Genomic DNA, 14,167 nt, shown 5'->3' with positions numbered 1-14,167 from the left:
TTATTCATTGTCCAGCTTTCGCATGCATATGAGGCGATTGAAAATACCATGGCTTGGGTCAGGCACAGCTTAGTCTTCAAGGTGACGTCTGCTTTTCAACACTTTAAAGATGTCCTTTGCAGCACATTTGCCCAATGCAATGCGTCTTTTGATTTCTTGACTGCTGCTTCCATGGGTGTTGATTGTGGATCCAAGTAAAATGAAATCTTTCACAACTTCAATCTTCTCTCCATTTATCATGATGTTGCTTATTGGTCCAGTTGTGAGGATTTTTGTTTTCTTTATGTTGAGGTGTGATCCATACTGAAAGTGTAGTCTTTGATCTTCATCAGTAAGTGCTTCAGGTCCTCTTCACTTTCAGCAAGCAAGGTTGTGTCATCTGCATAACGCAGGTTGTTAATAAGTCTTCCTCCAATCCTGATGCTCTGTTCTTCTTCATATAGTCCAGTTTCTTGGATTATTTGCTCAGCATACAGATTGAATAGGTATGGTGAAAGGATACAACCCTGACGCACACCTTTCCTGACTTTACCCACGCAGTATCCCCTTGTTCCGTCCAAACAACTGCCTCTGTTCTGTCTGAACTGCCCTTGTTCTGTTCGAACAACTACCTGCCTATCTGCCATTTATTTATTTCTATATCTATCATTTATCTATCTCTACATCTGACTCTATGGGGCAGCTCTACTCTGTCCTATAGGATTGCTATGAGTCGGAATCAACTCAACAGCAATGGGTTTGGTTTGGTTTTTTTTTTTTTTTTTGTATAGCTAGCTTTATATCATCTATCTCTGTATTTATCTATTTATCTTTATATAGATCTATCTACATCTCCATGCATCCATCCAGGTTCCTCCGGGGTTCAAATCCTAGCCCTGCCACTTACTGTTTGTGTGATCTTGTTACACAAGGTCTCTGTGTATCCATTTCCTCATCTTTAGAATTGGAAAAATAGTATTGTTAGTGTAGGAATAGCATAACGGATTCTTGTGATGGGAGAACAAACTGGCACAGATGAAGTGTTTGGCGAGCGCACCTAATAAGTGTATTAGAGTGCAAGCTCTCTATCCCGAGAACCTAGAGCACAATACCTGACATGTTTTACCAAATAATTGTTGACTGGATACGTGAATGAAGAAATATTTGAGCTTGGGTTTTAAGGATACAGAATTTAACTAGGTGGAGAGGGAGATGGAAGAGCATGATCACATTGGTAAACCCATTGGTATTGGCAGTTGATTGGATATCAGACTTGAAGGCAAAGAAGAAGCCAAGGGTGCCTCCTAGGTTTTTGGCTTGTGTGGTCGTGTGGATAGAGGTACCCTTTATGGAATTAGGACTCCTCGGCAGAGATCCATATTAGGTTTACATGGGGAGAAAGCATGAGACCATTAAGGGTTAGAAGAGAAAAGGGTCAAGGAACAAATATTGAGGAATTTTAACATAAAATGTGAGCTGGAAGATGATGATTTAACAAAAAAAGATTGAGAGGGAGAGAGTGGTTGGGGACACTGGAAGAAAACTGGGAGAGAAGAAAAGATTCTGGGAAGGGTGAGTTCAGTAGAAACCATTGCTGCTGGAAAGCCATGTAAAGGTGAGAACCAAAGAGTCTGCTGTATTTAATGCACATGACAGCCATTTGTGATGTTACTAAGTCTGTTTCCAGTGGAGAGGTAAGGACAGGGGCCAGATGGAGTGAAGGGTGGTGGAAAGGGAGAAATTTCTCAAATTCTTTTGAGAAATTTGGCAAGGCAGGCAGTGAAAGGAGGAAATTTTTAGCGGGGAATGTTGGAGTCTTTTGACTGTTTCGAAGACAGTTTAATAAAGAGATTGTTAAGATGCAAGGGATGATGGAACATGTCAAATTCCTGAGGAGATCATGGGAAATGAAACCCAATCTGTCTATGGAGGACTGGTCTTTGAAAGGAGGAGAGACATTATCTTCTCTACGAGGGGGTAAGGAGAAAAGATGCTGGTGGGTTTCAGTGCTTAGTGGCTGAAGTTGAGGGCAGAAGGAGAGGAAGTTGTCTGCTGAAGGAGGTTGGGTGTGGTGGGGTGGGGGTGACTACAGAAGTGTGGGAGACATCAAAGTGATAAGTAGGCTCACGAGAGAGGATTGGCACCGCCGTTGCATTTGAGCATCACTCTCTTACAATCAGGAGCCCTTGGGTGGTGCAGACAGTTGTGCGCTCAACTGCTAGCCCACAGTGTGGTGGTTCTAACTCATCCAGAGGTGCCTCAGAAGAAAGGCCTGGCGATCTGCTTTTCAAAGGTTGCAGCCTTGAAAACCCTATGGAGCAGTTCTGCTCTGCACGGGGGTTGCCGTGAGTCTGAATCGACTCAATGGCAACTAACAAACCAAAAAGGAAAAAAAAAAAACCAAACCCGTTGCCTTCAAGTGGATTCCAACTCATAGCAAGCCTATCGGACAGGGTAGAACTGCTCCATAGGTTTTCCAAGGAGCATCTGGTGGATTTGAACTGCCAGCATTTTGGTTAGCAGCCAAGCTCTTAACCACTGTGCCACCAGGGCTCCGACAACTCTTAGAATGGCAAGGCTGTTCTTGTTACTTGCGGTGGAATCGGCTCCGACTCATGGCGACCTCGTGTACAACGGAATGAAATGTTGCCCAGTCCTGCGCCATCTCTGGGATCTTTGATGTCTTTGAGCCCGTTGTTGAGGCTGTTGTGTCAGTCCACCTCACGGAAGGTTTTCCTCATTTTCTTTCACCCTCTATTTTACTAAAATGACGTCCTTTTCTAGCGATCGGTGTTTTCTGATGATGTGTTCAAGGTAAGCCAGACAAAGTGACGCCGCCCTCGTTTCCAAACGGCGTTCCAGCTTTGTTTCTTCTAAAAAGCACCAGTCTGCGAAACCTGCATTTATACAGAACAGATGTTTTCACCGAGGACTGCTGTCTTCCTGGGAAGGACCTCCGGAATTCAGGGTTTGGGCAACAAAGTGATTGAGATGGTGCTTTATGTGTTCTGAGCTGGGAGTGGGGATGTAATAGATAGGATGAAATTAGCAAACACTCCTAAAATTGAAGAGCTACTTGGAAAGATTGGGGCTGACACCTAAGCAGGCAATCAAACTGCTGAATAATCAGTCTTGGACGTGGCATGGACAGATGACTTGATTGCATTGGCTTTAGCTGACAAAACATATGGCCTTAACGCCACAGAGATAAACACTGCAGTGTCTCGGCTAGGTGCGCTGGTGAAAAAGCCACATCAGAAGGCAAGAGGTGTGGTCAGATAACGGGATGTTCGAACATCTGACTTTTCGAAGAAGCATACTGAAGTGCCGTGGTCTGGCATGGTTTGTGGGAGAAGAAGGCTGAGGGGATTTGGGGACAAAGAGGCAGAAGAGTGGGAAGGATGTGTCAGCCATATATAAATTGGTGTCTCTCAGGGCAGGGAGTTGAGGTAGCTCATGCTCATGAGCTCCTTTTCCTGGATGAAATGGAAGGTGATATTTTCTTCTGAGAGTTAGGTAAGACTCTGGAGGAGCGAAGAGGACTTTTGGGATGCACAACTGATGAAGGAAATGAAAACCACCTAGCAAAGGTGAGGGATGAGAAGAGGTTGGAAATATGAATTTGAGATTGCACTTGTCTTAGTCATCTAGTGCTGCTGTAACGGAAATACCACAATTGGATGGCTTTAACAAAGAGAAATTTATTCTCTCATAGTCTAGGAGGCTAGAAGTCCAAATTCAGGTGCCAGCTCCAGGAGAAGGCTTTTTCTCTCTCTGTTGGCTCTGGGGGAAGGTCCTTGTGATGCATCAGTCTTCCCTTGGTCTAGGAGCTTCTCAGCCCTGGGACCCCAGATCGAAAGGACATGTTCTGCTCCTGGCACTTCTTGCTTGGTGGTAATGAGGTCCTCTTGTCTCTCTGCTGCTTCTCTCTTTTATATCTCAAAAGGGATTGACTCAAGATACAACCTAATCCTGTAGATTGTGTCCTGCCTCATTAACATAACTGCCTCTAATCCTGCCTTATTAACATCATAGAGATAGGATTTACAACACATAGGAAAATCTCATCAGATGACAAAATGGTGGACAATCACAATACTGGGAATCATGGCCTAGCCAAGTTGACACACGTTTTTGGGGGACACAATTCAATGCATAACAGCACTCATCTGTATCATGTTTTTTCCAGCAATAATCTACCTTGATTAATTCATTATTTCGTTCATTCAAAAATAGATGTTGAGCACTGTCCATTTGTAAGGTACTATACTGTGTACTTCAGTTGATTCAACAGTGAGTTAGATAGAATGTGTTCTCAAGGGTACTCTTGGTCCAGGGGTGATAAGACATGCATAGAATTAATTGCTGCTAATTGAAAGTTTGGAGGTTCAAACCTCCCCAGTCTCTCCACAGGAGAAAGACCTGGCAATCTGCTTCCATAAAGATTACAGCCAAGAAAAGCCTATGAGGCAGTTCAACCTGGTAACACATGGGGCCGCTCTGAGTCTGAATCGACTCGACAACACCCAACAACAACTACATCTCATAAAAGCTTGAGAAATGTCTTGGAAACTGAAAATAGGAAGACATTACCCGCAGTGGTGATCATGGAAGGCCCAAGGAAATGGAAGGGGCGTATAGTCCAGGCTTTCAATGGTTGGTCGAAATGATTTGGGAGTTAGAGGCAAATCCAGGCAGAGCAAACATCAAGAGCAAAGGAGCAATAGTCGACAATGACTTTAAAACAAAGATGAGAATGTAAGAGGGCAGGGAAACTAGATGAATGGAAACAGAACAACTAGAATGGAAATAACGAGAATGTTCAAACATTGAGAAGAATGTAACTCCTGTTCCTGAACAGCTTATATAGAAATTGCTGAATGGGAACTTGAACTGCTGTGTAAACCTTCACTGGAAGCACGATAAAATATTATTATCTTAGTTATCCAGTGCTGCTGTAACGGAAAAAGCATACGTGAGTGGCTTTAACAAACAGAAATTTATTTTCTTACACTTTAGCCTGAATTCAGGGTGCTGGCTCTAGGGGAAGGCTCTCTCTCTCTGTGTCTCTGTCTCTCTCTCTGTCTCTGTCTGTCTCTGTCTCTCGGCTCTGAGGGAAGGTCCTTGTCTCTGTGAGTTTCTGCTCCTGGGCGATCATCATGTGGCAAGAGATTGACTCAAGACATACCCTACACTATTCCTGTCTCATTAACATATCAAAGACAACCCATTCCCATATGGGATTATAAGCACAGGCATACCCAAACCAAAACCAAACCCGCTGCCATCAAGTCAGTTCCGACTCACACCAACCCTGTAGGACAGAGTAGAACTGCCCCATAGTGTTCCCCAAAGCACGTTCTGCTTGGTGCGACTTCTCATTAATAAAGACACACCGAGAGGGGAGGAGGGAGGAGGAGCGTTTATTGCAAGCATGCAGGCAAGGAGCAAGGAGGTGTATACCTCAAATCTAGCTCCCCAACAAAGGGAAGCAGGTCCTTTTATACTGTCTCTTATAAGGAAGTACATACAAACATTATGGACTACATAGGTTGTCATGGCGCGCAGGTGCAGTAAGACAAATTGCGTTGTTTTCTTTGGCGTGTAGGCTAGTGAACTGGGTTTGACTGGCCTGAGCCACACCCAGCGCTTTGAGGACAATGGACTGGAGGGGCAGTTCCTGTAGGTCTGAGCAGCTCCCAGTTGAGCCACACCCATTGCCGTCACTTAAGGTTTTGTTTGCTAACGGACAAGAGGAGCGGGTAAGCGGCTTCTGGCTGCCTTGGCTATCAATAGGGTTTCCCAGGAGCGGCTGGTGGGTTCAAACTGCCGACTTTTGATTAGCAGCCATAGCTCTTAACCACTGTGCCACCAGGGCTCCAACCACAGGCATAGAGATTAGGATTTACAACACATATTTTGAGGCAACACAGTTCAATCCATAACATCCCACCCTTTGGCCCCCCAAAATTCATGCCCTGGCCACATGCGAACACATTCACCCTGTCACAATTACCGAAAAGAAAAGGGAGCAAGGGAACTTTCCAGGAAGTGAGAAAGGATGCACCGTTTTCAGGGAGTAGTACATGGGACTCAGCGGCACCTAACGACAACAACTGGAACATCCTTCCGTTATTTCCCCCTCTTTTGAGTACCGACATCAGCACGTCCTTGTTCTTCATTCTTGCCCTGAGAATAAGCTGACAATAGGTTGATAAAACCTGGATCATGTGATTATATCTGCCATGTATAATTTGCATGTCTTAGTCCCTAAAATGCATAAATCAAGGAACATGTAGAAGATGGCATCTTGGGGGAGAAACCAATTAGCGTGAATTGCTTTCATCACCAGCTCCCACGTGGTTCGAAGCAATTCAGGGAATCAGTGTCATCCTGGGTGAGGAGACATCCGGGAGGAGAAGAATGAAGAATGGAAAACTTTATAAAACCACGCACATATCAAGCCCAAGCTGACTAGCGTATGCTCTTGCCATTAAAAGTCGTTTGACCTGCTGTGGGGCAGCCTTTGAAAGGACAGAAATAGAAGCCCTGTTTGGAAACAGCTGTTCCTAACAAGAGTCTCGGGGTAAATTGTTTAAGATTCTGCATCTGCACTCCCCTAGAGAAATGGAGGAAGTCAGCCATCATTCTTTGATGACTTCCCGTCCCGGCATCATGATGTTAAAAGTGTGACTTTGACAATTACTTGATCGAGTCTTAAATATAGAGCATGCCTTTTTCTCTGCTCATGAATATCCAGAAAAAAAATAGATTCCTTAAATTGTTTTTTTCCTATCCCCCAGTTCCATCTCCGTTGTTCCTACCTTATTTTTCCTGGAAACCCAACTGAAAAGCTAGCAGTGCACGGGCTTGGGGCAGGTGTCCCAGGTAAAAGAGACGTTCTGTCCTTTTTCACGGCGCCCACAATGACCTGTGGGTCCATCTGAGCCATCTTTTGAGACTCTGAGTTTCTATAAGGTAGAGCTCACCTTTCATGTACCTTTGTGTCTGGCTGTGTGCCTCTGCCACCACCCGTCTGTCAGTTTTTGGTACTGTGGTGGCCTGCGTGTTGCTGCGATGGTGGAAGCTGTGCCACCAGTATTTCAAATACCAGCAGGGTCACCCATGGTGGGCAGGTTTCATTGGAGCTTCCAGACTAAGATAGACTAGGAAGAAAGGCCTGGTGATCTACTTCTGATAATCAGCCAGTAAAAACTCTACAGATTGTAACCGAATATTGTTTGATACAGTGCCGAAAGATGAGCCCCCTAGGTTGGAAGGCACTCAGAACACACAGTGGTCGCCACAGTGGACTGGAGCATCCCAGTGGACTGGAGCATCATGAAGATGGCGCCAGACTGGGCAACATTTTGTTCTCTTGTACATAGGGTTGTCAGGAGTCAGAGCCGACTCAGTGGCAACTAACAAGGGCAGTGTGGTTCTGAGAATCAGTAAGGTCTAGTAGTAGCACAGACTCAGCAACTCAACCTGGTACTGTCACTACCTTGCCATGTAACCTTGAGGAAAGAATCTGCAGCTGTAAAGTCAGGTCCCTACCTCCCAGATGGATCCTGAAGGTCGAATGAGTTAATGCATATACTGAGCCTGAGTAGTGCCTGGCACGTGCTAAAGTCCATCATTACTCCAACATCTGCTGGATGGATGAAGTATCCATGGTTCATCCTCTTGACTTCGGGCCCTGGGGTGCACTTCCTGTGAACCCCACTTAATGACAATGATAGATGGCAGAGCCCAGGAGAGCAGTGTGCTGTACTGGGTAAGCCTGACGGGCACACGTGGAACTTACACCTTTTCAAGAAATGTGACGGCAGGAATGAGCCTGCAAGTTACACCCTCTGACGAGCGAGGGTGTGTATTCATCAGTGCATGCCCAGAAATGTGTCATCCTACTTCATAAAACATGCTTCTCCACCGGCAGGATATGGCTGTGTGTTTATCACCTCTTTGGGGGAAAAGAAAAATATATATATATATATATATATTTTACCATTGCTGTTGTAAAAATACTCCTTTTATGGATTTAGGAAAGTGTATGGGATTATGTTTATTGATGCCTTTCTTCGCTTTCTAACTATACATTATGAACTGTGAGTTAAGCGTGTTATGATGTGGGTTCAAATGTTCTCCTCCTGAACATATCCTGTGTATAATCATCTGTAATCTGAAAACTAGCTGTGGATGGAACTATGTGTGTGTGTATATACACACACATACACAAACACATAATATACACAGTGGCGGAAACAATGGACTGGATACCAACAATCACAAAGATGGTGCAGGACTGGGCAACATATATATGGTTCCATCCACAGCTAGTTTTCAGATTATGTGTATATATATCTATATCTATAGAGAGAGAGTTGTTAGGTGTCATTGGGTCAATCTGACTCATAGCAACCCCATATGACAGAGTACAACTGCCCCCATTGGGTTTCCTAGGCTGAAATCTTTATGGGAGCAGATCGCGAGGTATTTCTCCCGCCGAGCGACTAGGTGGGTTCAAACCGTCAAACTTTCAGTTAGCAGCCAAGCTCCTAATCATTTAGCCAAGGAATCCTTATATATATCATAAGTATAAAATATTTATATGTAGATAATATAAAATGTTCATCTATATATATAAAACTTACTATACATGGGACATAAGTGCCATGTACTTTGGAGTAAGTTTAGATTTACAGAAGAATTGTAAAGGTAATACAAGAGTCCCTGTATACCGTTCATCCAGCTTCCCCTAATGTTAACATTTTACGTAACCATCATGTATTTGTCAAAACTAAGAAATTAATCTCAGTGCATCATTAACTAAACTACACACATTATTCAGATTTCGCCAGTTTTTCCAAGGATATCCTGTGTCTGTTCCAGGGTCTAATCAACAATGCTACCTTGCACCTAGAAGATAAATGTTTAGGGAGTGCTTTTTTAAAATTTTATTAGTGGCCAACTTTCCCATTCATTTCCTCAGCTTTATTTTAACCAATAGGCTAAAAAAAAAAAATTGCCTTCAAGTGGATTGTGACTCATGGAGACCTATGTGTGTCAAAGTAGAACTGTGCTCCATTGGGTTGTCAATGACTGATTTTTCAGAAGTAGATAGCCAGGCCTTTCTTCTGAGATGCCTCTGGGTGGACTGGAACCTTCAACCTTTCGGTTAGTAGCCGAGCACTTAACCATTTGTGCCCCTCATGGGCTACTAAGTATATGTAAAAGCCATTAACGCAGCTAGTCCTTTTTTGATATGTAGCAATCCCTTTTTCTGTGGTGGTTCGATTTAAGGTGCAGTGTTGCTATGAGATTGATCTACTGAGGGATAACCAGACTGTAATTCACATAGTGAGATTCCTCTCACAGCTCTGCCTTTGACAGCTTGCATGAATTTTGGGAAATTATTTAAAATTTTCATGTCTTGGATGTGGTGTCTGGGAAGCAAGAATAACAGTATTTGTCAGAAAAGCACCTCAAGGTGATGTTGAAAAGATAAAGGAAGGGGAAGAGTTTTAACTTCTTTAAGGAGGGCGCTAGAAAACCTGCAGACTCTTACATGAATTCATACATGAATTCTGCCTAAAATCTGTGTATATAAAACATAGGAGTTCATGCACTTTATAGATCTTGCCTGTAAAACTAATTCAGTCTGCAATCTACAGCTATAAGAAATTACCTTTAAGAAATGAAAAGTTGCTCAGTATCCCTTGCATGTACTGAGTACGCCATGTCTAAACACAGTATACAGTGTTATGTATGTTTGTTTTTTCAATAGTATTTTATTGTGTTTTTGGTGAAGATTTACACAGCAGTTTAGGTTCCCATTGAACAATTTCTACACAAATTGTTCAGTGACATTAGTTACATTCTTCACAATGGGTGAACATTCTCATTATTTCCATTCCGGTTGTTCCATTTCCGTTAATCTAGTTTCCCTGCCCCCTTAACAGTCTCATGTTTGTTTTAAAGTAATTGTTGATGGTTTGGTCTCCTGTAGGTGATTTTTTAAAGGAGCACAGTACTTATGGGTGATATTATTTATTTTGTGAGCCACTCTGCTGTTTAGCTACAAGGTGAACTCAGGGATTAATTTCAGTTCAAGGTTTGAAGAGTATCACAGGGCAATAGTCTTGGGGAATCCTCCAGCCTCAGCCAGTCCAGTAAGTCTGGATTTCTTTTAATAATTTGAGGTTCCTTTCCACATTTTTCTCCCCATTTGTCAGGGTCCCTCTATTGTGACCCTGATCAGGCTAGTCAGTAGTGGTAGCTGGGCACCATTCCTGTAGTTAAAAACCCGTTGCCATCGAGTCAATTTCGACTTATGGTGATCCTATAGGACAGAGTAGAACTGCCCCACAGGGTTTCCAAGGAGCGCCTGGTGGATTCCAACTGCTGACCTTTCGGTTAGTAGCCGAACTCTTAACCTCTGCGCCACCAGGGCTCCAATATGTTTTATTAGTATTAATAGCATTATGATATACTCATTGACTCAACATAAGGAGAGTACTAGGTTCTTTCAACAAATTGACTGGCCCATGTTATATAAGGCGGTGAGTGCTGAGGAGATTAAATCTTCCTGTTACCTCTCTTCACTTTTAGGAGGAAAAGCAAACAATTGGGAAGGAGGTATTCGGGTTCCAGGCATCCTCCGGTGGCCCGGCGTGATACAGGCTGGGCAAGAGACCGATGAACCCACGAGCAACATGGACATCTTCCCCACGGTGGCCAAGCTTGCCAGCTCGCCACTGCCCGAGGACAGGTACTGAGAGGCAGGGGAGTCTGTCCTGGTTGGACCTCGGGATGGCCGGCACCTCCGGCTGGACCTGTCATCTGTGTCCAGTTCTGGAGCTTATGGGTGGGTTAAACACCAGTTGGCATGGAGCTGACTCCGACTCATGGTGACCCCATGTGTGTCAGAGTAGAGCTGTGCTCCATAGGGTTTTCAGTGGCTGATTTTTTGGAAGCAGATGGCCAGACCTTTTTTCTGAGGCACCTCTGGGTGGACTCGAACCTCCAACCTTTTGGGTAACAGCCTAGCGTGTCAACTTAAAGACCCCTTGGTCAATTCCTTTATCCCCGTGCGTTATAAATGCCCAGGTACTGACTGTTTTAAATGACCAGTGATATGGACTGGGTGACTTTTCACTTTCTGCTGATACTGTCCTCCCCACCTGTCCTGCTAACTGGCTCCCCGTTGGTCAACTGTCACCTGCCCTCTTTGACCTCCTCCGGTTTAATCATGCTTCCTTTTCTCTCAGCCCTACTTAGCAGCTCTTTGCTGCAGCAGCGAGAAAGGCAGCTGGCTCTGCAGTTGAGGGCTCTATTTCCCAGCATGTCTTCATTTAGCAAGTTCTAAATGGAACGTCTTCCTCTTAAATTTAAAGACAACTTCATATGACATTGCCAATGGTTTCTTCCTAAGTGTTATTACCAGTCAGAAGAGTTTTAAGGGAAGCACGCTGATTAATTGTTTTCATTAGTTTGGTGGTAGGCTAGGCTAATGCCGTGCAGGCAGCTGCCTGCAGAACTCAGAGGAAAGGGGCACCAAAGACAGAACGACAGCTCAGCCAGCGCCGGAGTGTTCTCACCTCCGTTGTTTTCGAGCCTGTTGCACTGTTTGTGCCCCCATTGTTTTCCAGATAGCTTTCAAATGTCTGCTTTGGGTTTTCCAATTTCTTCTTTGGACGTATACCTCCCCCTATGAACCCTCGTGGTGCAGTGGTTAAGAGCTCAGCTTCTAACCGAAAGGTAGGCAGTTGGAATCCACCAGCTGCTGCTTGGAAACCCTATGGGGCAGTTCTACTCTGTCCTGTAGGGTCGCTATGAGTCAGAATCAACTCGACGACAACAGGTTACCCCAACACTAGATGAAGTCTTGCTTACTTTGGATATGTTATCAGGAGGGACCAGTTCCTTGAGAAGGACATCATGCTTGGGAGAGAGTCAGCTAAAGAGAGGAAGACCCTCAATGAGATGGATGGACACAGTGGCTGCGACAATGGGCTCAAACACAGCAGCAATTGTGAGAATGGTGCAGGACCGGGCAGCGTTCCGTTCTGTTGTACACGGGGTTGCTGTGAGTCAGAACTGACTTGACAGCCCCTGACAGCACCCCAGCACACACCCAAAAGAGGCAGCAGTGCTCGAACATTGTGATCCTGAGACCCCTTGACACTCTTCAATTATCGAAGACCCCAAAGATCTTTGACTTTTGTGGGTTATAACTATCAATGCTTATCATATTAGAAATTAAAATGGAATTTTTTTTTTTTTTTTAATGCAAGAGCCCTCAAGCACACATTCCATTGGCTGCGAAGATGATGATGCCATCACAGGCAATACAGCCTCTGGTAAAGTCCACCGTATGCTCTTGAAAGAGTGAGGGTAAAGAAGGCAAATAACCTCTCAGTGTTGTTATGAATATAACTTCCACCTCCCGAACCTGCTGAAGGTTGGCATAGATCCTCAAGGGTCTCAGGACCACACCTGGAGCCTTGCTGGTGCAGGAGTAGGGTCAGAGATTCTAGAGTGGTTCTGCATAGGTTCCAATCCTGCTTCCATTGCTGGGTGACTGTTTAACGTTCCTGGGCCTTAATTCCTTGTCTGAAAACTGACTTCAATAGTATCTCAGATTTTACAGGGTTGTTGTGAGGAGGAAACACATTAGTGTGTGAAAGTACAGTATAGACGACATGTGGACATTTGCCATTTTTTTCACTAACATAGTGAGAAGTAGTTGTAAGATACATATAAGTCCATTTCTTTTCCCCGTTGAATATGCATTCAGGATCATACACTCATAAAACGGGAGGGATGAAGGAAAATAGTAAGATCTTCTACTCCTGTCAAAATCTTCTTTTTACACTCCAGTGGCAGAACACAGGAGAGTATGAACGTTTTGGCAGGGTTTGTCTTAGATAAAGCCAAAAATCTCACTCCCTGTTCCATCTACGCGTTGGTCTTAGTTCTCATCCTGGGAACAAAACTTAATCCAGCCTCGAGTAGCTCAAACGGCGTTCAGGTAATCTCATTAACTACATCATTTCTCTCACGGGCCATTTTATTGAAGTCATCACTACTGTTCACTTTCATAATATCTTTCAAATTGTTTTCCCTTCGGTTGGGGAAAGGCAAGGTGAGGTAAAAAACCAGAAACAAGGAAGTCACCCCATCAATAAAGGGACATCTTAATGCTGGAACCTCTTGGCCACCTCAGTCTGAGGCTGAGTAAGGTGCGTCGGTTTTTCTTACGCACGCCTGTCAAAGAAGGAAACAGCCTCCTCAGATTGTCGCTGTTAGTCCGTGAGTCCATTCCAACTCATAGCGACCCCATGTGACAGAGGAAAAGTGCCCTATAGGGTTTCCTAGGCTGAAATCTTTAGGAGAGCAGATCATCAGGTCTTTGCTCCCGCGAAGCAGCTCGTGGCTTTAAACCTCAGACCTTTCGGTTAGCAGCCAAGCACTTCACCAGGGCTCCTGCTCAGGTAGACCCAAGTGTTTGGTGCTTCTGCCGTGTCTTGAGCAGAGCACCTACTCAATACTGAAGACTCCCTTCTGTTGCTTACTCGCTTTACGGGTGTTGGTGATGCTTGTTGACCTAAGTCACCCCATTGATACGGTCTCTGTGCTGAGATCGAAGGCCCTATTAACCCCGCTATCATCCCGGTGCTAACTCAGCTATCAGATGCCTTTATCATCCTAGAGACAGCCCAGATTAGAAAACAGAAACCTGCTTCCATACCCCCTGTGGGAATAAAACTATCGCACAACATCCTCGTTGTTAGTTGCCATTGAGTCAATTCTGACTCGTGGCAAGCCCACGTGCTCTGAGTAGAACTGCTCCATAGGGTTTTCCACAACACTCTATTTAAAGCATTTTAGCAGCCCTGCCCTGTAACATCCTTACACATCTTATGTACCTGCCCTGGGGAATTGGATGATTTAAGCAGTGGTTCTCGCCTGGTGACTTTTCCCCAGGGGACATTTGTCAGTGTCTGGAGACATTTTTGATTGTCTGGACTTAGGGTGCTACTGGCATATACTGGGTAGAAAAACAAGGATGCTGTTGAATATCCTACAGTGCACGGGATGGTCCCACCGCAGAGAATGACTAGTGGGTGGAGACCAGGGATGCTGCTAGACACCCTACAGTGCACAGGACGGCCCCACCACAGAG

The 14,167-nt window shown here is 44.6% G+C and overlaps 1 protein-coding gene across 1 annotated transcript in view; it reads left to right on the top strand.

Annotated features, from left to right (window-relative positions):
* STS (steroid sulfatase) overlaps window positions 1-14,167 on the top strand; it is a 154,160-nt gene that overhangs the window by 114,264 nt on the left and 25,729 nt on the right. The window contains exon 9 of the mRNA XM_023739424.1: window positions 10,591-10,750. Within this exon, the coding sequence (XP_023595192.1) occupies window positions 10,591-10,750 (160 nt within the window). The remainder of the gene's footprint in view (window positions 1-10,590; window positions 10,751-14,167) is intronic.

The sequence above is a fragment of the Trichechus manatus genome, unplaced genomic scaffold (genome assembly GCF_000243295.1).
Source record: "Trichechus manatus latirostris isolate Lorelei unplaced genomic scaffold, TriManLat1.0 scaffold00134, whole genome shotgun sequence".
NCBI lineage: Eukaryota > Metazoa > Chordata > Mammalia > Sirenia > Trichechidae > Trichechus > Trichechus manatus.
Note: the sequence above shows the minus strand (reverse complement) of the source record. Positions and strands in the feature narration are given on the sequence as shown.